This window comes from Bos indicus, chromosome 22 (genome assembly GCF_029378745.1).
Source record: "Bos indicus isolate NIAB-ARS_2022 breed Sahiwal x Tharparkar chromosome 22, NIAB-ARS_B.indTharparkar_mat_pri_1.0, whole genome shotgun sequence".
Taxonomy (NCBI): domain Eukaryota; kingdom Metazoa; phylum Chordata; class Mammalia; order Artiodactyla; family Bovidae; genus Bos; species Bos indicus.
In genome coordinates, this window is record NC_091781.1 from 36,889,205 (window position 1) to 36,915,347 (window position 26,143).

At 43.7% G+C, this 26,143-nt stretch overlaps 1 protein-coding gene across 2 annotated transcripts in view; it reads left to right on the forward strand.

Annotated features, from left to right (window-relative positions):
* Positions 1 to 491: 491 nt before the first annotated feature.
* Positions 492 to 26,143, forward strand: part of PRICKLE2 (prickle planar cell polarity protein 2) — a 343,702-nt gene continuing 318,050 nt past the window's right edge. Inside the window, exons 1-2 of one of the 2 annotated variants that reach the window (XM_070776356.1) lie at positions 492 to 724; positions 1,398 to 1,483. Coding sequence is in view for 1 of the 2 variants with exons in the window: in XM_070776352.1 (XP_070632453.1) it covers positions 576 to 617; positions 1,398 to 1,483 (128 nt within the window). In the remaining variant the exon portion in view is untranslated. The remainder of the gene's footprint in view (positions 725 to 1,397; positions 1,484 to 26,143) is intronic. The other variant, XM_070776352.1, reaches the window with a different exon arrangement.

Below are 26,143 nucleotides of genomic sequence, written 5' to 3' on the forward strand. Positions count from 1 at the left end.
AAGTCTGTGTGAATTAATCAAAACTGCCAGAACTCTGCACTAAGATGGGTGATTTTTACTGTGGGGAAATTATGTTTTAATTTTAAAAACTCCCCCCTCTTCCCTCCTCGGCACCGCCCCCCCCCCCCCCGCCCCCGCCCATAGCCCGGCTACAGGAGAGGGACCTGGAGGTGTCCCCTGCCCCTAACTTCCACGGCGAGGGTGAGGGAAGAGCCTTGAGGGGAGGCGGGCCCAGGTGAGGGAAGGGAGTTGGCCCTGGTGGGCCGGCGGGAAGCCGGGAACGGGAGAAAATAGCACAGCTGGGCGCGCGCCGGGAGGGATGGGAAGGGCCCGTGGACCGCGGGGCGAACCCGGGGAGGGCGGGGGGATGCCGGGAGAGAGGGAGGGACCTGCGGGCGGGAGGGCGAGAGGCAGGGGCGAGGGAGGAGGGCCAGGCGTGCGCTGCGGAGCCAGCCGGGGGCAGCGAGGCGGAGACAGGCTACCGGCCGCCGAGGGTGCCCGCCCAGGCGACCCGCCCTCGCGGCCGCGGTGCGGACGGACGAACGGACGGCGCTGCGTGCAGGAGGCGCCCGGCCATGTTCAGCCGGAGCTCCCGGAAAAGACTCTCCAGCCGCTCGGTGAGTGTCCCCCGCCCGAGCGGGGCCAGTCTCCGGGTGCCCCGTCCCTCCGCGAGCGCCCCTGTGCAGGCTCCCTCCGACCCGCGGCTGCGCACCTGTGGCCCCAGGTAAGCCGGCCCCGCGAACGGGGTTGCGGCCCGGGCGCGCGGGAGCGCTCGTAGGGGCTGAAGGCTTTAAGTCCGGATCCCCAGTCCCGGGAAAAGCCGGGCTGGGAACCGTGACCCTGAATGTCACAGTCCGGGGGCGCCCAGGGAAGCCCTCTCCTTTGCCCCTTCCCTTCAGACAGGTCAGAATCCCCGTACCCAAGCCCCAGCATCCAGCGTCTTGGAGCTCTAGCCGTGAACCTGACTTTGGGGCGGTTTTAGGGGGGTGTCCCGTTCTGCTCCCTTCCCGGGAGCATCAGTCAGTCTGGTTCAAGGAGAGCACGCAATGGTCGCCTCTCGGGGACTCCGGGGAGCAGAAAGGTCTTGCTTTTGTTTCTTAGAAACCCGTGACCAAGGTGTCTAGGGGAGACAAAGCCCCAGCCAGGGCCATTTCTTAGTGGCTTGGTGCCCACGCCAGAGGCAGCCCGAACTGGGTCCGCACAGCCGTCCCCAGGCGGGAGACCACCCCTCGGGCCCTGCAGCGCTTGCCCTAAATCCCCCAACGTCAAGAGGAGCTTTGAAGTAGAATCAGAGGAGATGGGGTGAGCAAGGCAGGCCGTCCTGCCTGGGACACAAGTGGGGCTCTGGAGGAAGCCCGGTGGTGGAAACATGCTTGTGTTGTCTTTTTGTTTTGAAGTTGACCGGACTGGGGCGGATCGAGAGAGGCCAGCCATGTAATGCCTGTGGTGACCAGTGCCCGGGGTTTGCCTTGCATAAATGGAGGTAGGACCCCTTATGTGGGATTCCTGGAGACAGCACCACTGCAGGGGGAAGCTGCACAGATAAATCCACATATGTGTATATATGCACACATGTGCATTTTTTGCCTTTTAAATGCACTTGAAGTCACATGGAAAGAATGCAAAGGCTGTTCCTTTAAGAGAGGGACTACATCTGCTACAAATATTGAAGGTGGAAGTGGCGGCCAGACACTGTGGATGCAGGAGGGCCCAGCTCTGGCTGCAATTCCCTAATGTGAGAGTTTGGGGTCTCTTGTACCACCCTCTGTGAGTCTAAGTCACTCTGTACCAAATGACTCGATTTAGGCAGGACAGTTTTTCCAAGTGCCACAGTACTGCATATGTAGGATTCCTGGGACTAGCTGGTGTTTTCCAATTGTGTTTTTAATTCAGCCTCTGTAACTCTGGGTCCTAACCGCAAACCCACCACTGCCCGCCTCTGCTGTGTCAACCCTCTTCGGTGGCCAGATGTTTCTTATTAATGTTCCGTGAATGTTGACTTCCAGGCAGCCCCAGCCTGGATTGGAATGATTATGTTTGGGGGACAAGGAATCTGGGTGCCCTCCCAGTACATCTGGCTGCTGAGGCTCTGGCGGGGAAAAGTTAGGGTGCAGGCTGACAGGCTCTGTTTGGTAATACAAAGAGAAGGGAGAGGTTCTTCTTGGCAACTTCATGAAAAGGCAAAACTGGGGACAGGACAAAATTCTTCAGTGTTGTAACCCGTTCTCTCTTTGCTTAATGCATCTTCCTCCCTCACCCCCACTCCCCCCATGCCCCTTTGAAGAAGGCTGTTTCTGGATACTAGGGAGAAAGCCTGCTTTGATTCCCCCCCCCCCCCCACTCTGTTTGTGCTTCTCTTCTTTTTCCCAATTGGTCATGTGTGCTGGGCACCCAGTTCTAAAGAAGCTCCCAGCCGGCTCCTTCAGAAATTAAATGCTTTTGTTCTTGCCTCTGATGGGCTGGCAGCCTCTTTGCCTTTGTTTCAGGGCACTGAGTGTAGCCCTTATGGCTCCCGAGCATTTAATAACTTCTGTGTCGGATGCAAGGCCTGGTGACCTTATAAATATGTAATGGGCAGACATAGGCTTCCATCAGTCCCGCTGATGTTGTAGTCCCAGTAGGTGGCTCTGGACTGGCCCCTCGTGTGTCCCAAATGTGAAAGGGGCGATATGTGGGAATACATGTGGAAGCCTGATTTTGTCAGGCAAATCCAGTGTGACAGCACTACTGATCACTTCCTGTTTGATCCATTCTTTGCTCCACTGGGGGTGGGAAGGCAGAGTGATGAACAGGAGAATGATTTCTGGCTCCTCCCCTACTCTGGAGCCTTTAGGACAACTTCTGATCAGAGGCCTGTAGGGCAGTGGTACAGTGTAGCCAGAGTCCCCTGCTTCCAATCTGACTTCCAGCCAGTCATTCTCCCTAGGTCTCAGTTTTCCTATCCAGTTAAATGGGCATCATAATGATACTTTCCTCACAGCTTTATTGTAGGGATTAAGCCAGATATTGAAAACACATTGTTTGCCCCATACCAGGCATACGATATATATTAGCTACTTCTGTCAGTTATTTTGAGCTTCCTCTCGGCTAGTGCCTGGGAGGAAGCCTAACGAGCTCACTAGAGGTTGTGGGATCTGCTGGTCACTGCAGATTGTCAGGATCTCTGCGTCTTGCAGAACTTTCAGCAATGTTAACCCAGCTGGTTTGGTGAGGGGAAAACAAGTGTTTTATTTTCAGCCCATTATGGAGTCTTTCTTTTGGAAAGAGAGCCTTTCATGAGGCTGGGATGGGTTTTCATGCCCAGTTTCCCCACTAGCAGCCGAAAGCCTCCATGAATAGGGTTTTTATGGCATTTCCATTCATGGCTGGAAAGGAAACAGCTTCTTGCCTTTTGCCCCTTTTCCCTCACGGGCATGCTCTTGGGTGACTTTTTGGAGAAGAAGGAGAACCATTTCTGAGTTACGGCACAAGATTCTTCTTGGGCAGTTAGGAATCCCTGGCATGCTCCTTTTCCAGTGCTCTGACTTGGGAGATCTCTGAGCTCCTGGGAGAGACAGTCACGTCTGAATAGGAGGAAAGGCCTGACACAAAGTGGAAAGACTGCCTTTGGCCTGTTTCATGGAGAGTGAATTTTCCTTGTTCCAAAGCAGCACAACACCCTAAATACTGCCATTCCTGGACCTCATCTATTCTTGTAGCTTCCACAAGGTCCCCCTCCCCGGCATCGTCCACACCGCAGGCATCTCCATCAAGCAGAACAGACTTGGGTTCCTGCCTTCAACACCGAAGTTCTAGGGAGGAAGCGGGTTGTAAACAAACTTTGCTTCCCTTTCTGGCGTGCTGGGGCTTTGAAGTCCGGAGGGAGCTGGGCTGTGGCCTTGCTCTGGTTTTGCCTAGCTGTGTGACCTTGGGCAGAAGACTCAGGCTCCCTGAGTTTCATCTTCCTCAGCTCTCACGCTGGGATCTCACCTCTGAACAAATATTTGAGGGCCTGCTTTGTGCCAGGCTCTCGACAGGTGCTGGGGATGGAGCGAACAGGACAGACAGGGTTCCTGCTCTTGTTCAGCAAATAATTACATTTTAGATAAGGTGGTCTGGAGAGGACTCTCTGAGGAGGTGACATTTGCACAGACACTGAGATGAAGCAAAGGAAGAGGGTCCTGTTGATTCAACCTGGGTCAGGAACTGCCAGTGCCCGCATCTCATGGGAGCGTTGTTAGAAATGCTGAGTCTCGGGCCCTGCCCTGGACTTAGTGAATCTGGCTTCAGGCCTTAACAGGGTCCCCAGCTGATTCATGTGCATGGTAAAGATTGCGGAAAGCTGAATTACAGCACCTGGCACTGCTTACTCCAGCTCACTCTCTGCCCTCTGGGGCTCCTGCGTGTGATAAATTTGCCTCAGGTTCTGTGAAAGTCTGTTATATTTTATGGAGATTTTCCTGAGGGATCATACTCCTTCAATTATAGCATCACCCACACCATTTGGTGGCAAATGAGGGGATTTTTAGGAATTCTTAGAAAAAGTAAATAACAAAACCACAGAATTTCTTGGCCTTGGAGAAGAAAATGTTTGTAACTGTCAGCCAAAGCGCCCTCTTCCGCCCAACGTAGGGCAGTTGGGGAGCAAAGGTGAACACTGTGCCCTGCAGGTGATCTGCAACCCCCCCCCCCAAAAAAATAAAAAGCAGCCCCTCACGGCAGCCCAGGGCAAATCCCACAGGGACAGGGCGGCTGAAGGAGTTCTCATTAAGGGGAAGATTAAGGCATCTTTGTGGACTGTGGCCAGGAGAAAATCATTAATAACTAGGCACTTAGTATACTGTGCCATGAGACAGCTCTCTGAGCAGGGCTTAATTGGACTTGCTTTTTTGTACCTAGGTTGAGTAGGGAGCGGGGAATAGCCATTTGGACAGTGAAGGTTTGCCCTTTGAATGCCTAGGCACTGAGGAATAGCGATACCAAAGCAACTGTTAGCAGCGACCAGGCTGTACGCTTACTCTGTCCAAAAGTGTGTCTCCCTGTTTGTACGTGCATTTCTGTCACATCCTCACCAAAGCCTGGGAGGTGGATGTGATGCTTTTCCTAACGAGGAGACTGAGGCTCAGAGTGGTTCCATCATTGGCCCAAGGTCTCCTGGCTACCGAGAATGAAGCTCGGATTTGGCTCTTAACACCCAGCCTGCTTTCTCTGTGACTGTCTGCCCTGGTGACTTCTCTGTTCTAAGGAAGAGGTCACAGACTAGAGGCCCTCGACTCATACCCAGCCTGCAGGTAGGTTCTGTGTGGTCTGCACATTGCATTAAACGGGGGACTTTTTCTGACATTAACAGCCAGGTTTCCAGCTTCTCTTAAAGAATCCCAAGCTGTGGTAGCATGGGGCCGACTTTGCTGTGTGGCAGTAACTGGCAACACACAAGCGGTCTTCATTTGATGGGTGTAATCTTGGCTCATTGTGGTCACCAATATTCCAGTTGCTTTCGGGGACCTATTTTCCCATCCTTCCAATCTTTCCCTTGTAACAGTCCTTGGAGCTGGGTGCAATTATTTATACCCCTTCTAATATATAAGGAAAGTGAGTCTCAGGTTTCACAGCTTGCGTAAGGTTCTTCAGTCCCCAGTCAATGCTATTCCAACCATCTCTGACTTCAAAATTCTGTGTTCTGGGCTAGGACTTCTCAGACTTGGCTGGCATGTGAATCACCAGGGGATCCTGTCCAAATGCAGATTCTGATTCAGCAGGCTCCAGGGCAGGGAACTAAGATGCATTTTTCAACAAGCTCCTGGGTGATGCTGATGCTGCTCGTCCAGGACCATACTCTGAATAGGAGTTGGCAACTAGGTCCTGCTGGGCACATCAGACCCTTTGCCTATTTTGTATGACTCAGAAGTCATGCATGGTTTTAACATCTTTTAATGGTTAGAAAAAAAAAGAATGCTATTTCGTGACGTATGCAGATTCTTTGAAAATCAGATTTCAGTGCCCATAAATTGTTACCTGGACAAAGTCACTCCCATGCATTAATGTATTGTCTGTGGCTGTTTTTGAGCTACAATGATAGAGTTGAGTACTTGCGAGAGTGTACAGTTTATAAAGCCAGAAACATTTACTATCTGTCCATTTACAGAAAATGTTCTCCTGTACCACTCATAGAGGAATATGCAAGTAGCTTCTCTTAATTTTAGCAGAAAGATTTCTGAGAACCTTTGGATTCAGGGCTGGAGGAAACATCCCCTTCAACCTGGATGAGAATGGTGCTAAAAAATCAAAGGCAACTGAAAACCAGGGAACAGACTACAGCCATTTCTAAAGGGCATGTGGAGATGAGGCTTGCAAGACCAGATCAATGAACCTCCAGTGGATTGTAAGCTCCTTGTAATCCCTTTAACGTTTCAGCTTTGCTGATAAATGTAGATTTGACTCTCGCAATAAAAGGCGGGCTTTCAGAACAAGCCTCCTGGAGTTGCACTTTGATGAGCGGCTGACACGGAAAGCCCAGAGCAGTAGTAGCCTTGTGAAGTCGTTTTAATTATGCAGAGCGGTTAGTCTGGGGACAAGGGCTGCCTTTCCAGGCAGGATGCTTGGACTCTGAGTGACCGCGCCCCCGAAGCAGTGCTCACTGGGTCAGCCAAGACTGTGCCTCAAACAGCGTCTTTCCTTTGTTGCCCTGGTAATTGTGTCGATTGATGACTGGGGCAGTAATTTGGGGAGATGCCGGCCTGCTTTCCTTTAGTGGGTTGTAATTTGGCTAAGAAATGGGTTTCCACTGGATTGTTTTTTTTTTTTTGGCTTGGGGAGGAAAAACACTCAGTCAATTGATGTGCCAAGAGAAGTGGGGGAAAAGGAGGTGGGGTGCGTGTGTATATGTCTGTGTAATGGACATATGCATAAGACATGCTCGCAGTCCTCTAGGTAGGGAAAGATACTTACCAGCTAAGAAAGCTGGTTGTCTTACCTTACTTATGTCTTGGGCATTTGATAATATGCCTGATAGAACCTGAAACACCTATATAGGTTTTTCTCTTGAGGAAATATATAAGTTCATCCCATTGTGGCTGTTTTAGCTCTGATTTTGAAATAAGACATGGCTATTATAGAAAGATTTAAAACATCACACATTCATACATGTACACACACACATATAAAGAATATGTAGCAGAGAGAAGAAAACCTTTAATCCTACCTTCGAAGGCAGGAATCCGAAAATCACAGCCAGTAGAACAAAATCATTCTGCTGTCTTGTTATAGCCTTGTAGCTAAGAATAGTCCTCACATTTTTAAATGGTTGCCAGAAAAAAAATCAGAATTACATTTTGTGGCACATAAAATTTACTTGAAATTTCAGTTTCAAGTCCATAAATAAAGTTTGAATGGAAAACAGCCGTGCCTGTTCATTTAGTTTCATCTATGGTTCCTTTTGGGTTTCTCTGGTGACTCGGTGGTAAAGAATCTGCCTGCTAAGCAGGAGGCTAAGTCACTTCAGTCGTGTCCGACTCTGTGCGACCCCATAGACAGCAGCCTACCAGGCTCCCCATCCCTGGGATTCTCCAGGCAAGAACACTGGAGTAGGTTGCCATTTCCTTCTCCAGTACATGAAAGTGAAAAGTGAAAGTGAAGTCACTCAGTCCTGTCCGACTCTTCTCGACCCCATGGACTGCAGCCTTCCAGGCTCCTCCGTCCATGGGATTTTCCAGGCAAGAGTACTGGAGTGGGGTGCCATTGCCTTCTCCTGCTAAGCAGGAGACACAGGTCCAATTCCTGGGTTGGGAAGATCCCCTAGAGGAGGAAATGGCTACCCACTCCAGTATTCTTACCTGGGAAATCCTGTGAACAGAGAATCCTGGTGGGCTACCGTCCATGGGGTTGGAAAGAATCGGACACAAGTCAGCGACTAAACAACAGCATGGCTGCTTTGACAATAGCTGAATTGAATAGTTGAGACAGCCCTCATGGTGCACAGAACTGAAAGTATTAGGTTAGCCAGAAAGGTCTTTCAGGATTTTCCATAAAATGTTATGGAAAAACCTTAATGAACTTTTTGGCCAATCCAGTATTTCCTAGCTGGCTCTATACAGAGTATAAACTATTTACTCACCTTACATCTGGAGATATATGTTGTTTATGGTTTGGTGTTTTATTTCAAATTATCATCATCTGTTTATTAAGATTATTTAATAAATTTAATGTATTAGTTATTAAGATCTTGTAGAAAATATGCATTCTACATGTGGTCTTTTATAGCTTTTTTTCATACTTGGCAATACTTCACGGACATCTTTATATGTCAATATATAAATGATATAAAGATCTAATATATTTATTAGCTTTTAGAATCCAGTATATGGGTTATCATTGAGTTAAATGTCTTTGGTTCGTGGCTGCTTCAGCTGTTTTCCCTTGTTCTTTATCATATAGCTCATGACAGTAGATCTTCTTGTGCTATGACATGCTGATGTGGAGCTCTTGTCAAATGGTCTTCTAAAGAGATGGTGCCAGCTTTCACCCCCATTTTTTAAAAAATTGGACTATATTTGTGTGTTTTCTTCGAGGTGAAACTTTGACGCATATCGCTTACGGAGCAACCTGGCAAGTAACCTTGTTTAATCCCCCCGAGTAACAATTTATACCTGATGAAAAGTGAGAGAACACGTGGCATCGATCACCATCTTGTTTTCAAGATACACTCTTGTCTTTAACCCTCGAAGTGATACTCATAGCCTATTGAAAGAGCGCCATTCATATGCTTCTGTTGTTGAAGGTTGGTGGATAAAGGAAATCGAATGACTTGTTTTGCAGTCTCTCGATTCAGAAAGCTGGAAGATTATCCTTTAACCCTGTAATTAATGAATATCCTAGAGGGAATTCCCCGTGAACTGAGGGAACATTTCCTAAAGGGAATTTTGACATCAAAAATATCAAAAGATCAGCCTGTGTTGTATGTGGGAGAACCATGGGCATTGATTTCTGGGAAGAAATAAGTATTTCCAGGCAGTGTCATAAAAATTTCTGTGAAGCTCATGAGAGCTTCTAGGTGCCCATTCTAGCTGAGTGGTTAAAGGGACAGGCTTTGAAGATACTTCGTAGGAACTGTAGTCTTGGTTCTGCCTCTTATAAGCTGAGTATTCTTAGGAAAGTGACTTAACCTTTCTGAGCCTGTCTTGGTTTTCTAATCCTGGTATTCTCAGTGTGGGAATACTATTATTACTCTAAGTTATCCTCTGAGGTTATTGTGAGTGTTAAATGGGATAATGTGTGTGTTGTGCTTCACTGGGCATGATGTATAGGCTTCATATCCATTTCTGGTTGGAAGAAGGCTTAATGGAAACACAATTGGATAAGGAGCAAGAGACCTGGGTTCATGGCTCTGACATTGTAGATTATATGACAGAACAAGGCACTTCCCCACCATGAGCCACAGTCATTCATTTGCTAAAAATGGAGGTGATGATCGTTGTCATAGAGCCTTAACTCAGAAGAGAGAGAGTGGAGTCCCCCTCTGATGTGAGGATTTAGCCTCTAAAGGAATTAGACTTCCTGATGGAATAGCAGAATCCTATGGCTCATTGCACACTCACCTGGGGATATTTACACTTTAGGTTAAATAAAATTAGAAGAATTGGACCCTATACCCTCACAATCTCTTTGAAGTTGTGATGTTTGTAAGAGCATATGATGTTTGTAAAAACAGGTTGCAGTCTGTAACAGGAAGACAACATGTAAACTCTGCCCCTGGGATCAGTATTTATTTACAAAGGGTCTTTTTTTTGTGCCAGGCACTCTTGAAAATTCATGTTCAAAGTAAAAACCACACATAATCAAGACAATACTTTCTTCATTTTCTCCTAGCCTGCTTGATAAGTATGATTTTTTTCCTTGGTGCTCAGTGTGCCATGCTAAACACTTCCATTTACACAATCACCAGTCCCTTAAGCAGAAGCTCCCTTTTCTAAGCTATGAGAAACAAGGATATTTACATAATACCTGAACCCAGATCATACCCTGAAAACTCCTGAGATGAAATCTGCACTGTACCTATGTCTTGTTGATACTACACAGCATTTAAAATTTAGATTAGTTGCCAACTATTGATATTTTGGATAAAAATTCAGACTTAAGGTTTCCTCTGGAATAAAGAAAAAATAGTGAAAACAATGACAAATTGTGGCAACTCGTATTCCTTGCTTCCTTCTAGATAGAATACACTTGTTGAAATTTTTCTGCAGTCCCCACCATTCTCTGAATCACCTGTTACATCCCTGGCTGGCCATGTAGTCATCTGATGTTGTAACCACTGATTTGAAGAAGTGAGTAAGGAATGTGTACTACTGGAAGGACGCTATGAATGGAAGATTGGGATAAAGGTGCCACTTGGTGGCAGCGTCTGTGCTAAGCATGACATCTAAGCAGCTAAACCCTCCCTGTCCCAGAGATGTTCTTGGGCTGGAGCTGACGTGATTGAGGACCTGCTGTGTGCTTGGCTTCTTTCTTCTTTTGTCATCCTCAGAACAGTTTTCTAATGCATGTTCTTTATTTTCTCCTTTTTAAATCTGGGGGAAAAAACAGAAAAAACCTGAAGCCCAGGGGAAGCTAGGTAAAATGTCCTAGGTCATGTAAATAATAAGTAGTGGAGTCAGGTTTGAAACCAGGTCTTGAGGGCTTGAGTTCACAAATTCTTTAACAAAGAGAGAGTGTTAAGCTCTTTCATTTTGACTCCCATGGTCTAAATATAAAACAGTACCTTGGCAAAAACAGAATCTTATATTCTCACTGGCCTGGGGATGACATCGGGCTATTGTCAGATATCAGAAGAACCCTAGGCTAGTTGGCTTATTTGAGGCTGGGGTATTGAAGGTGGAACTCCTATAAAATTAGAGGGTGTGGTGTTGAGCTTATTGGGGTGTCTGAAAGGTGAGAAATTGCATTAAATATAATGCGATGTCTAGTAAAAGGCTTCTTGCAATTTTCTAATCATATCAGCATACATTAAAGGGGGCTCCATTCGGCTTGTTGATAACTTTGGTGTCAAACTGGGGCCTCTGGGGAGTTTGTGAAAGCTGGCGGTGGGGGGCATTCTTCAGACATGCCATTTGCATGTTTCCTAGAGGAAGCATCCACCAGAGGGCTCAGTCAAGGGAGGGAGTTGGCAGTACTTCCCTTCAGCCAATCAGAGGTCAAAGCAAGTTGAAAATAAGCAAGATGATCATCCAGTCTTCAGATCTGTGTTTTTGAACTTCTGCTCCTCATTACTTTACTAAGTCTCACACCATGCTGCAAGACAGACCCAAGCACATCTGACTGTCAGAAGGCATTTAATGAGAGCGTTATTTGATTTTAGGTTGGTAAACTACCTGATAATGCAGAAACTGCCTTCACAATTCTTTAAAGCTGACTCATTATGTGTACATATAACATCCAGAGCAGGTCCTTCACGTTTGCATGCTGAGGAATTAGGCCTCTGGGGGACTTATTAGAAGAATGCAGGTGTTTTCTTTCTTCAACGACACTATGCAATTACTCTAATAATATAATTTCTCAAAGTCTTTTGTTTCGCACTTAGGCACCCAGGAGCGCTCCTGTCATTTGCATCCTTGATGACTTGGTCTTTGGAGCTTCTGTAGCGACTTGCTGAGTTGTTCGGAAATTATAGCGACAGGCTTCGGTCATCTTTATGAAGACCCGAATTTGCAAACAATAGATAACTGGGAGACTCTCCATCATCCTGAGTCTCGAATATTTGAAGCCATAGGGAAGGACACAATCATGTTTTCCTTGGTTCTGGGACACAAAACCATTAATAGTTGTGTCCAACTGCTAAGGCAACGGAATCCCACTCCAGTACTCTTGCCTGGCAAATCCCATGGATGGAGGAGCCTAGTAGGCTGCAGTCTATGGGGTCGCGAAGAGTCGGACAGGACTGAAGTGACTTAGCAGCAGCAGCTAGGGATTTTGGATAACTTTTTTAAAATTACAGAATCATGGTGATAGCATTTTATGGCAGGTTTATTTTTAACTTTTTCTGTTATGTTGGAGTAGAGCCGATTAACAATGCTGTGATAGTTTCAGGTGGACGGCAGAGGGACTCAGTCGTCCATATACACGTATCCATTCTCCTCCAAATTCCCCTCCCATCCAGCCTACCACATAACACTGAGCAGAGTTTCAGGCAGGTACATCTACTTAAAACAGTAAATAGTATTTAAAACAATTCATTTTGATCCAATTGTTACGTAAGCGTGCAGTGCAGACAGCTTGGAAAATTGAACAAAATCAAATGATTTATTTTTTAAAAATAGCAGTATCTTCTTCACACGAGGTTGAGTACAGATCTCTTAGCTTTAGGGTGTGATTCCCTTCTAGTCTAGTTTGTTTATGGTAGAGTATGATTAGTTGTATTCATTTTCTAAAGCTGCCGAAACAATTGCCCACAGACTGGGTGGCTTCAAACAACACAATCTGTGGCCCCACAGTTGTGAAGGCTGCAAGTCCAGAGTCAGGGTGTTGGTACAGTTGGTCCTGTGCAGGCTCTGAGGGGGAATCCACCCATGCTGTCTTAGCTTCTGGGGACCTTCTTGGCAGTGCTTGGCCTTCGAGGCTTTCAGAAGTATCGCTCCCTTCTCTTCCTCTGTGTTTCTGGCCTTTTCCCTTTTTAAGGACTTGTCATTGCATTTAGGCACGATGATCTCATCAACTTAATTACATCTACAAAGACCTTTTTCAAAATAAGATCACATTTTGAGATTTGGGTGGATCTTTGAAGGGACCACTATTCGACCCATTGTAATAATTCTGGAAATAAAGCATATATATATATATATTTACAGTATATATACATATATAATATACATTTAATATATATAGTTAAATATATAGTTATATATTAGATATATAGTTAATATATCTTAAAACATATGTAATTTCATATTCTTAAGCAGTATGTCCAATTTGGGCTTTCTAAATGTGTTCTTTGTGAAACGACAGTGGTGTGGGATGGCTGGTCCTTGACTGCGGGGCACCTTTGTGGGGACTATGCCTTACTTGTCTTTCCTGGGCCAGTTAAATGTCTGCAGCAGGAGGGGGCTGTACAAGCTGCTCTTCGTGGATGGCTCTCTGAGACGGAATCTGCTGCCCATATTGATGAATTCAGCTGTCTGAATCAGCTGACCCCCGGGTCATCCTGTGAAGTCCATCCATCTTCTTTGAGCTTTTGTTGGGCTTTGCCAGGGAGATGTATAGGGAATGAACTGGTAGTCTGTGGACAGTTATTTGTGGGAAGCGCTTTTCGCCCTAGGACCTTTTAATTAATGTCTAGGCTATGTAATTGATTCACTGGCAAAGGGGAAAAAAAGTGAGCTTCTTTAGAAAAGGAAATTTTTCATCCTTCTAGAAATCAGCCCCACAAAACCCTGCCTGAGATGACTTCCTCTACCCCTCCCTCAGTCAGTACCCCCCACCCCCCACTCCCCATCATTTCTCTGTAAATAACATCAAGAAAATTATAACACTAATTGTACTCCCTCATTCCCTGATTTCTGTCAAATCCAGCATGAATGGATCTAGGCTTTCCAGAATAAATTATGTGAAATAAATTGAAAGCAGATTATGATTTTTTATCATCATGTTAGCTATCGTGAATGGAACGTTAACAATGGACTAGGGCATAGTATATTCTAAGCACGTTTCTTGTCTTCCTGTTTAATTCTTGAAACCTGTTCTGACAGAAACAGCACTATCCACATTGTTTTCACAAGGAAACTGAGAGGCTGCAAGAGTGAGTTACTTTTCCCGAGGTTACACAGCTAGTGAGTACTCAAACCAAGGTTAGATCTTACAACCCCGACTGTAGTTTGGACTCTTAAACCCCACAGTATGTGCCTGGCTCTGGAAGTATCTTATAATAAGACTCTAAACCGTGGTTTTCACAGTTCAGTATTCATCAGAATCAACTGGAGGGTTGCTCCCCTTTCTCCTCAGAGTTTCTCATTCATTAGATATCAGCAGATGATTAGAATATCTGATCACCTAATAATTTAAGTTTGCTGCTGCTACTGCTGCTAAGTCGCTTCAGTCGTGTCCGACTCTGTGTGACCCCACAGACGGCAGCCCACCAGGCTCCTCCGTCCCTGGGATTCTCCAGGCAAGAACATTGGAGTGGGTTGCCATTTCCTTCTCCAATGCATGAAAGGGAGAAGGGAAAGTGACACGACTCTTAGCAACCCCGTGGACTGCAGCCTACTAGACTCCTCCGTCCATGGGATTTTCCGGGCAAGAGAAACTAGGTGTTGCTGCTACTGGTCCAAATACTTTGAGAACCACAGGTCAACACTGTAGCCCTTCTCCAGGACTTATAGTCACATCCATTTATCAGACCAGATAAACATGATTTAAATGACTGTCCAGTTTACTAGTCCATACGTTTTCTTATCACAAAGAAACAATGTAGGTTACTATTACCTGGTTGGTATTGATGTAGAGCGCTTGGAATTTAGTTTGTAAAGAAGGCCCCACCCCCACAAAAGCTTGCGTATAATCTTAGTTTCTTCCTCTTTCCTGTCATGTAGAGGCCATGAAATTTAATAAAGTTAATAAAGTGGTTTTTGAGCTCTTTTGTCAGCTGGAAAGTAGAACCAGCCAAGGTCTGGTATCCATGAAGATGACTAAAGATAAATGTTCTAGCCCAACCAGACAACCTAGATAGCATATTAAAAAGCAGAGACATTACTCTGCCAACAAAGGTCCGTCTAGTCAAGGCTATGGTTTTTCCAGTGGTCATATATGGATGTGAGAGTTGGACTGTGAAGAAAGCTGAGCGCCGAAGAATTGATGCTTCTGAACTGTGGTGTTGGAGAAGACTCTTGAGAGTCCCTTGGACTGCAAGGAGATCCAACCAGTCCATCCTAAAGGAGATCAGCCCTGGGATTTCTTTGGAAGGAATGATGCTAAAGCTGAAACTCCAGTACTTTGGCCACCTCATGTGAAGAGTTGACTCATTGGAAAAGACCCTGATGCTGGGAGGGATTGGGGGCAGGAGGAGAAGGGGACGACAGAGGATGAGATGGCTGGATGGCATCACTGACTCTATGGACGCGAGTTTGCGTGAACTCCAGGAGTTGATGATGGACAGGGAGGCCTGGCGTGCTGCGATTCATGGGGTCGCAAAGAGTCAGACACGACTGAGCGACTGAACTGAACTGAGCCCAACCAGATAGTAAAATACATTGTAAAGTGATATAAAGGAAAACGGTACGTTATTAGAGCAGAAATGGATTTTTTACGAGAAACTCAGATATCTCCCTAAATCAACCCAGGTATTTTAAGACGATGATCTGTGATAAAGGTGATATGGATTTAAAAGCAGTGGGGAAAAGATTCAATAAATGGTGCTAGGACGAGCAGCTTTTCATTTGGAATGAAAAGATTAATCCAAAACTTTTCAGTGTAAAGAACATTTGATTGTGGAAAAATGCTTTTACAAATTGGGAAAGTGAAAAGCATATCTAAATTCAAATATTCCTTCTTCCTTTTTCTCTTACTCCCTCCTCTCTTGCAGTGCTGACCCCCTGCTGGTCCCCAAACACAGGCATAGTTTCACCTTAGGGCATCTGCCCTTGCCTGGACATCCCCCAGGGCCAGTCCCCTACATACCTATCAGTTTTTTCTCTTGCTTCCCTCCAGATCTCTCTTCCCTTCACGCTTGTGTTCCGTGATCATCTTTAAATTGTGTTCAGATCCCTTCCTTTTCCCTTCGTCTTAACTCTTTGTTTTTTCAGAGCACTTATTAGCACCTGACATTATACTTTTAATAGATTATCTGGCTTTTGTTCTCACCCTAGAATTAAGTTGCCTTAGCTCCACGGGAATTTAAACTTCATGAGGATATTTTGTTCCATGTTTCCTTTGTTCAATTCTCTAATACCCAGAAAAATATCTAGTGTGCAGCAAAAAACCTACCAGAATTTGTTGACTGAATGAATAAATGGATGGATGATAGGAATCCCAGATGTTGTAAAAGAAGATGAGTTATTTTGACATGAAATAATTTAAAAATTGTCAAAACAAAATTGAAAAAAAAATGGAACAGATAGGATAGAGACAGAGGCCTAGTTTTTTAAGATATGAAAACAGCTCTAATAAAAATATGAAATGATTCATTAGAAAATTGGGCAACTGATCTCATTAGGCAGGTGTTTGAGAAGGTATAATTTGTTTTCATAGTAATGTTCTTATGTTTCCATTTATTTGTGCGTCTAGTATAAGTAGCTCTTAGAAAATGTTTGTGATGTCTATATTCAATTAACTATAGCATCTCTTTTCCTAAGAAGTATTAAAACAGTATGCATACTCATGTTTTGGGCTAAGCTTTGTTGGCTTCTATCAAGAAGATTAAAAGGCCTTTTAAGATTCCTTAGGATTTGGAGTTGTCTATGGGTATGAACAAGACCCATAGCTGTGCTAGTGTGATCCAAGAGATGACAAGAAAGACCGAGTAAAAGACTACCAAATCCACAACATCAGAAATCACCTCTGTGTCTAGGGATGTGGGCATTTCACCGCTAATGGGTATCTTTCTCTTTTCCTGTCATGACGATTTAGGAGTGTTGCCTGTGGCCTTTAGAGGCCTGGGGACTGAGATGTAAATTCTTTTGTGGTCTGTGAGATTGTACCATCACAATGCAGGTAGTCCTGCCTCCAATGCCAATGCCATTCTTCCCCAGTGAGAAGCAGTGAAAAGTTTTGGAGGCAGCAGGTGCCTTTGGGAAGTGCTTAGTACATATCCGATGTTTGGAAACTTCTCTGGACCTCAGTTTCCCACATCTATATATTGAGGGAGATTATAGAATAGGAAGCCCTTCTCTCTCCCCCCATCGTTAATACATGGTGATAGTATTGCAAGGGTTTTCCTGCTCAGATAATCAACTGAAGAGATTGGGACAAGAAGAAATTAAGGAGAGAGAACAGAAATTTTTCACTCAATCCGCTTGCCTGATAAGCGTCCCCTTTTCAGGATGCTTGCACTCTTCTGCTCGCTTTGGTTGTGGTGATGTAGAATCGTATATCTGCCAAGTGTGAATTTGTTTGTTTCTTACACTACTTATTGCCAGTTACACCTGCTACTGTAGTTAAGTTACCTACATAAACCCATGACATATGAATGTGAGAAGAAAGAAGAGTTATTTATATGAAAATTAAGCTGAGTGCTTGGAAATGACCTGAAACAATTTAAAAATATTGGGAGAGAGGCAGAAATTGTAAAACGACTTAGATTTTTTTTGACAGCACCTTTAAGTTCTGACACTACTTTAAAAAAAAACACCTCAAAAAACAAGCAACAAATAACACCACCAAAAAAAAAAAAAGACAAACCAACCGGATAAGAGAAAACCTGCACTGGGAATTGAAGAAGATCCATTATAGGTGTGTTTTATGGTACTGGATCTGTAAGCCCATAAGCTAAATTCCCTTGCCCACTAGAAAGGAATGTATGGTTATGTATTTCAAGAAAATAGAAGATATGTATGATTCTTTTGTGATTCCTCAATGTTATAGACACTGCTACTTTCCTCATGTACATTGTCTACTCCTTAGAACCATTACCTTCAAAATACTGTCCAGCAAATATATTAAGACAGTATTTCCTAGCCCTCCTTGCTTCTAGGGATTGCCATTGACTAAGTTCTAGCCAAAGGCATATAAATAAAAATAGTAAGTACAGCTTCTGGAAAGTACTTTTGAAAGGAGAGCATGTACCGTTTTTGCTGACTTCTTGTCCACCGGAATGTGGATGTGAGAGCTGGAGCTCAAGCAACTACATTGGACCATGAGGTAGAAGCCCTCTGTTGTAAAAGGCAGAATATGACATGCAATGCCTGGGTCCCTGATGACCGCAGAGACAATAGCACAGCCTTGGACTGTGTAACTCCAGACTGTATTTCCATGAGAGATAATTTTCATCTTGTTTAAGCCATTATTATTTTGAATTTTCAGTCATCTACAGCCACATATCAAGCCAACAGGACTATAACAATGGGATGTATGTTGTATTTTCAGTGGTTGATAATCCAAGCTGTCCTTTTAATTTTAGGAGTTCTTGGTAAGGGCAGGTGTGCTGTTCCAGAATACACTGTTCTGAGGCAGGGATGCCTTCATCTGAAATCTTGGCGTTTTGTAAGTTCTTAGAGTGCATGACTCATGGTGGTAATAGGTATTAAAGAGAGTAATTTTTTCCTGTTGGTCAACTGGTCTCTGAATATGCACTGTTATATATCGAGGAATAACCTGGGCCAACTCAGGAATGTCATCATGTAGCACTGATTTCACCCTCTGAGAAAGTGCATGTCCTGTTTTGGAATGTGTTTAGTACTGTTTATTTTAGGATTAAAGGGTAATAGAGTGAAGGAATACATTTAATCCATTTGATGGTCCCTATCATTTTACCAGCAGACCGAGCAGAGGAGTTGGGTTCACATTACATCCGTGGAGAGGCATGCCATGGCGCTACTGTTTGGGAGTGTGGACAAGGGTGAAACCCTATCGCCTTTGTGTGAGCACAGAACGACATGTGCCTTTTTAACCTCGTAATTAAATAATCACCGTCCAAAAACGTTTCTCTCTGGAACGTCTGCCCCGTTGGTTGTATCCCAGAATAGTTTTGTGTGAAAGTCTTTAAGCAGGAATTACCTTTATGATGGTTATTCCTGACCAGCTTTCTCAAATTATCTGAGCACAGTGTTAAATTGGTAATAAAAAGTGTCTGAGAAAAAATTAGATGACATTTTGGGGTCAAGTTTTCAAAAGGAAGAGGAACACACTGGGAAATGGATTTATGAAAAGCTTAAAGGGAATTCATTCATTCAAGAAAGTTTTTCATGTATGTGCTGTGGCTTTATGCATGTATGCTGAGTCACTCAGTTGTGTTTGACTCTTTGCGACCTCATGGACTGCAGCCCTCCAGGCTCCTCAGTCTGTGGGATTCTCCAGGCAGGAATACTGGAGGGGGTTGCCATGTCCTCCTTCAGGGGATCTTCCGAACCCAGGGATCGAACCCACGTCTCCTGGACTGTAGGTGAATTCTTTATCCACTTGCCATAAAATACAGTAAAACTGATGTCATAAATGTGTATATTTTCAATTCGTTGGATGTCCCTCTTTGATACATATGCATACATACAGGTATGCACATGCAGTATACATAGATCAGTACGAATGTATGTATATGTGTGTATATATACATGTACATATGTTTTGTTTTTTAACACAAATGGTGGCATAGATACTTACTTTTTATCACTTAACAGTAGATCTTGGAGGATTTTTAACATTAGTATATTATTATATATAAATATTGTTATAGAAAAAAAAACAGACCAGGCAATAGCCCATTATATAGCTATGTCATAATTTTTTTTTAACCAGTTGTCTGCTGATGATCATTTAAGATGTTTAAAATTTCTGGATAATGCAGTGGTGCTTTAGCAGACATTATTTGTAGCTTGTCCCTGCCTTTTCATTTGACAGTATTTGCAGGGTAAATTCCTAAACACAGAATCATCAAATCAAAATGTATGTGCAAATTAATTAGTTGAGTATTACTAAATAGAAAAAATAATGGTTTCCAAAGATGTTTAGATCTATCAGTGTATATGAGGGTGAAAGATTAAGTTTACATGACTGGACATTTAACTTCAAAAAACTTTTTCGAATGCCGTTTAAAGCATTTATTTTGTATTGTGGTAAGATAGTCATGGCTACCCAGGTGATGCTGGTGGTAAAGAATCTCCCTGCCAGTGTAGGAGACATAAGGGATGCAGGTTTGATCCCTGGGTCAGGAAGATTCCCTGGAGGAGGACATGGTAACCCACTCCAGCATTCTTGCCTGGAGATTCCCCATGGACAGAGGAGCCTGGTGGGCTACAGTCCATAAGGTCACAAAGAGTCGGACATGACTGAAGTACCTTAGCACGCATGTACAAGATAGTCATAGCTGGGATGCCATCTTGATTTATTATGTTGATACACCACCCTCAAGTTTTTGCAAAACCATTAAATTGGATTTAACCTACTTGCCCTGAGGTAGGAGTTTTTAGGTAACTTAACGCTGATGGAGACTCTTTGGGAATAAGATAGATCATCATTATTATAGACAAAGACCAATATACTGTCAGCATGCAGTACCGATGGTGCCCGCGGTACTGAATTCTGGTGTATCAGAGTGTGAGTTTGTGTTCTGTCACATGACTGGGTAGAAAGAGGCAGAAGGCCGGTGTTAATGATTTTGGTACTGGTCCATTCTGCCCCTAATTTTTTTTTTTTTTAATCTCATCTGAGTCTTGATTTACAGATCTGTAAAAATCAAGGAGTTTTGTAAATTGGGGAAGAAACCCTCTCTCCCTCACTGTTCCCATCACACTCTAGAAATGTTGCTTAAACCTTAAACCCAGTTTGAAAGGTATGGTTTAACTGTGTGCCTGGCAGCATTTCTTTCTCTCCATCTCCTCTGTATCGTGCTCTGCTGGAAACCACTATTACTTCTTGCTTCAACAGGTACCCTGGTCTACCTAACAGATTTCCCCACTTCTGCCTTTTCACCCCTCTAATCCATTTTCCACCCCTCTAATCCATTTTCCACCCAGCCCTCAGATACAAAGAGGTAGTTCTTATGAAATATTGAGCAGATAAAAATATTAATAAAATATGTATAAGACAAAAACAACAGTGTTGTGATGGACACCCACGAACCTGCCACCTGGCTTTAGGAAAAAGAACCTTACTATCTCTTGTGATTCCATCCGTTTTCCTCTCAGCGGTAACTAGTGTCTTGAATTATGAATTTATCACATCCTTAGCTTGTTTCATAGTTTTGCCATAATTTATGTCTTACTAGTCATCTTTGCTTCTGTAGTGTTCTTTTGGGACACAATATTCAAGAGGTTTCTGAAGCATGTGCCCAGGATTGGCCTTGCCAGGTCATCTGGCACGTACCTGGGACTTCGCTAAACAAGGATGCACTGCTTTCCAAAGTTAATACTCCGTCAGCAGTGAAGGTTCTGCTTGTTCTCATCCTTGGCCATACTTGGTTTTATCTGATCCCTCCTTAGTCCTTTGTACATGGTGGCTTCCTCTCCCTAGAATGTCCTTTCCCCATCTATTCCAGAACTTGCTGCTGCTTGCATCTTTCCACTCTCAGTTTAAATGTCACCTTCTCAGAACATTTCTCTGCACATAAGCCCCTCTTGCCCCCAGACTATAAGGGCAGGAACCTGTGTCTTCTTGGTTCATCATTGTGTTTTTAAAAAGCACATTGATTTTCTGGAAGGTGCTCAATAAATAGTTGAAATGAGAGTAAGCAATGGTATGAATCAAGTCCTTTCTGGTCTGAAGTCTTCTGTGTCAAATGATGTAAAGATTTGAGAAAGCTCAAGAGAACCCACTCTGTTTGGCTCTGGCTTCAAGGCAGCTTTGTGATGAAGATGGTTTCAGAAGACCTCCTCTGAAGGGGTGTGGATGCTTAGCTACTCTGGTGGAACATTTCCACCAGCAGACATGAAAAATGTCTGTGTGCAATAAATGAATAAATGGAGCGTAAATAAATGAACAAGCAGAGCATACATAAATAGGGCATGCATAAACAGGAGTTATAGACATGCTTGTCTCCCAAGTAAGAAAGTAGGTGAAGGTGCTCTTGAGGTGCAGAATTAACCGATATTCTAGCAGCCCTGAGTGGGACTGAAAAGTAAGTGATCCCAGATGGGAGACCTGGGGAGGTTTTAGTCCAGAGCTCAAATTCCCAGTGTGGACATTCGAATTTGCCTGTGGATGTTTGTGGGGTTTTTCCTGTGCTCATGGGAGTTGGTTTCTTTCAGTCCTTAGGGGTGGCCCATTTTCTTTGAGCTCAGCCTGGTGAAAGCTGGGCGGTGCAGCCTCAGTACTGGGCAGACTGGGTCGGGGTGGCAGGTCACTCTTGAAGATTAACACAGAAACATCCCTAAATAATGTTTTAGTATCCATAAATAATGAAATCCATCACATGGAGTCATTTACAGCCTGCAAAGCACTTTCTCATACATAATCTGATTGCCTAGAAATGGGAGGGAATTGACTTGTGTTCAAGATTCCTGCGAAATCCCAGCAACAGGGATGCCATGCAGGGAGGTGATCATAAGCTCCAGCTGGAATCTCCATTACTCATTGACCAGCTCTGTCAATTTGGATATGTCACTTAGGCTCTCTGAACCTCGATTTCCTCATCTGTAAAATGGGAACATCAATACTCCTCTAAGTTTCCAGTGAGGGAAGTGATATGATAATGATAAAACACTTGGCACAGTATCTGGCACATGGGAAGTGTTTCAATTTCTTTTTCCTCTAAAGAGTTATCTTTAATTTATATATGATGGAGCAAGAGATACCCAATGGAGATTGACATGCTGGAGTATGTAGTTGAAACTGGGCCCAGAATGCAGATCTAGGCACTTTCTGGCCAGTATTTTTGGGACACACTTCTCTCTCAGAACAGCTCAGATATCTTAAGCCTCTCTTAATTAAGCTCTTTCTATGAAAGAGCTACTCTTATTTTTTTTTTTTTTTTTAAGGTTTTGCAAGTCTGTTTTGCTTCAATACATTCTTAGTCATTTATGATTTAAAAAGAGGAGGATTAAGACTGAACAATTGGCAGCAGCCTGTAGATACAAATGCCTTTGAGGACTGCTAAAAAGGAAGCAGGAAGTAGAAGAGGGTAAGTAAAACTGTCAGAGCATCAGCCTCCAGACTGCAGGTCCCTGGAAGAAAGAGCTCTAAGGGGCTCTCTGTGCCCCTTGCTTGTGTGCTGACATGTGAGGACCTCTCTAAGTCTGTGGCCAAGAGGAAATGCCTCTTTGAGAGAAGTCAGCTTAGTGTGAAAAGGATGGGCAGGCTGACTTGGAATAATTAGTGGCCCAGTGAGGCAGAAAAAGCTCCTCCAAGCCTCCTTGTTGCCCACTGGCTGATGGACCTCCCCACCGTTGTTGCAACTCTGACCCTTTTCCTGACATCTTTCCAGAACAGTGTTTCTTAACGTGGCCTCCCATAGATAGAGCACTCCTGAACAAGGATGGAAAAAAACTGACATCTTTTGTTTCTACTAACCCCTACTTGAACTTTAGCATTTCCCTGAATTATGAGTGAAGGTAACGGACCACAGTGATTGCATTAACAATACCTGTGCCTTTAGCACCAATAAAAATCCCAGATGTTTTCATATCATGTTAATGGTCATGGAAGTCATCTTGAAAGATCATTAATGCTCATCATTGTTTAGAAATCATGGCACTTAGTAGATTTACTTCTGGATCTTTGTATATCATATTTCAGTTGATATTACCATATAAACCAAGCTATATAAATTATAGCTTATATATAACATAATTATAATTGTATGCTAAAAACTATAGCTTATATGCTGTGTATTATTAATTATATAAACTATATGTGTAGCGTGTACTTATATGTAAAGACAAATTGCTACATCAGATTTTTAAAATATTTTAATAACTATTTTAACATAACTGGCTTCCTTTATAATCTGATATATTTTGTTTTGCTTCCCTTGTGGCTCAGCTGGTAAAGAATTTGCTTGCAGTGTGGGAGACCTGGGTTCTATCCCTGGGTTGGGAAGATCCCCTAGAGAAGGGAAAGGCCACCCACTCCAGTATTCTGACCTGGAGAATTCATATTTTGTTTTACTCATTGTATTATGAGAAGGGGTTCATGCTGCTGCTGCTGCTAAATCGCTTCAGTCGTGTCCGACTCTGTGAGACCCCAGAGACGGCAGCCCACCAAGCTCCCCCATCCCTGGGATTCTCCAAGCAAGAACACTGGAGTGGGTTGCCATTTCCTTAATGCCCGTAGGGAGGGTGAGGCACAGAACAGATGAAGACTGATGCTTGTTCTGAAGGGAGGATAGAGGAGAGGGAGGAAGAGGAGGATCTGCCCTGGATATTTTAGTTGTTGTCTGTCTTTAGAAGTCTGTGAATTTAGTAGAGTTGGTGGTTTGGAGGTGGCTTTGGCTTTTCTTAACCACACTGTTGAGTATTTATTTTTCAAACTTTCCTTTTCACCAAGAGAAGCATTTTGCTGTTCAGAGACTTGTCCCCCTACCCTCAGCATTTTGTGAAGTGTCATCTTCTCTGATTCCCTGAGGACAGGGTGGAAAGGAGAGTCCCCAGAGGTGAATTGGAGCTTCCTGTGTTTCTGAGGTCCCTCCTCTTCACCGGCATTCACTTCACACACATACACAAGCATGCTTTCGGCTTCCCTCCCTCTTCCCTTCACTGCATGACGAATGCCTTCTCCCCAGCCCTCCTCCCGATGCAAGTTTGAAGAGAGGAGGAAAGCAAAACCAGGCCATTGCCAGGCGCCAGCGAGAACATATTAGGAAACTGCCATGTGTCTTCATCTGTTCGCTTGGAAAGGGCCCGGGCATAGAAGTTCCTTTTTCTCCCAGGCAGCATGGCTTAGAACAGAGCTTCCCAAAGCCACCTGTTCATGTGTTCCCTCTGTGACTTTTGCCACATCTAGGGACCTGCCCTGCTGCTGAGAGGCAATTCTGGGTCGTAAGCCTGCTTTCAGGACCTTGCCTGGGTTCCTGCCCCAGTTCTGCCACTTGGCAGCTGTGTGTCTCTCTAAATCTTGGTGTCAGTGTCCTTATCTATAAAGTGAGAATTGAGATAGTTTGTACCTTGCAAGGTTGTTAGAAAAATTTAAAAAGTTAATACTAAAGTTCGTGAGAACCGTTCTTCAAATCCAGATCTGTCTGGTCTGAAAAACTAGGACAAGTTCCTTACTCTTACTGATGGCTACTGCTTCACCTGGACAGTGATACTTGTCTCAAAAAATAGTTACAGGATTTAACCAAGAGGGACTCTGTGAGGTTTATGGAGTTTTGTGAGGATTAAATGAGATCATAACATTAATAAGCTTAGAAAAGTGGCTGCCACATATTAAATTAAATTCTTCCATATAAATGCTAATTACCACACCTGACTAATAAAGGTATTTAATAAATGTTAACTTTGGTTGTTGTCATTAAGCCTCTAGGCTCAGTACTCTTTGTTCATTCTCATTATTGAGCGCATGTCTTTAATGTTATCTGGTAATGGCTACTCCTTGGAGCTAAACATCTAATTGCACTGGGAAGACTTTTTACTGATGATGCCTAATAAAAGGGGAACCTCTTTTTAATCTATTGACTCTTCCACTGCACAATTAGTTCGCTTTCAATTTTTGTTTTCTGCCACAGTTGGTAGTCTGTGAAAAGAGGCCTGCCTGTTTTGTTTCTTAAAGACCGAATATTTTTTCTTGGCTTGGTGGTATTCACACCTAGCTACTTAGAATTTAAAGGAAAAAAAAAATGGGATTTTAGAAAATCATTTTAATATCCTCCATGTGAAAAGGGAAAAATTCACTGTAAGACATCTAGTTTAGACTATTATGAAATATTATGTCTGAGAAATGTAATGTGTTCATCTAAAAAATTTAAAGGCATATTACCTTCACTTTAACGGAAATATCAGCAGTGCTTTTTAATTAGGTTTCTTTTAACTCCCCACATTTTCAGGCTAAGAAAAGGTCAAGACAGTTTCTGAAGAAAGATCTAAGTTTTAATTTTTCTCACTTTATAATCACATTCTTTTTTTACTTCTCAATAGCTGACATTCTAAAAATAATCTTGTTTTGGCTCATAGGCTTCCTCTATCTGGCCTAGAATGATTTTTTTTGGAGGGGGGAGATGTTATCACTGCATTTGGTTTCCAGTGATAATCTAGGTGGACTTAGAAGAATTCCCCCAGCAAAACCTTGTGAGGTCAGCCAGGGCAAATGTTTAACATTTCGGCAACTTATCTCCTTGTTTGTTTAGCATTTCTTAGCCTTTGAAGCTTCCCATAAATAGTCATGAAGTTATCACAGAGGGAATCAGCTAAGATGAATTGATGTTATTCCCAAATGCAAGTCCCGTGCCAGGAGCTGGCTGGTGCTTCAGTAAGATGGCGGTGGAAGCAATCTTGCCTGCCCCTCCTCATGGCCTAATAAACTACACCATTATTGGTTCTCTTGTTGGCTAGGCCTATCGGACCTTCAATAAGCCTATTGGATTTTTATTTCATCCTGGTGGTTT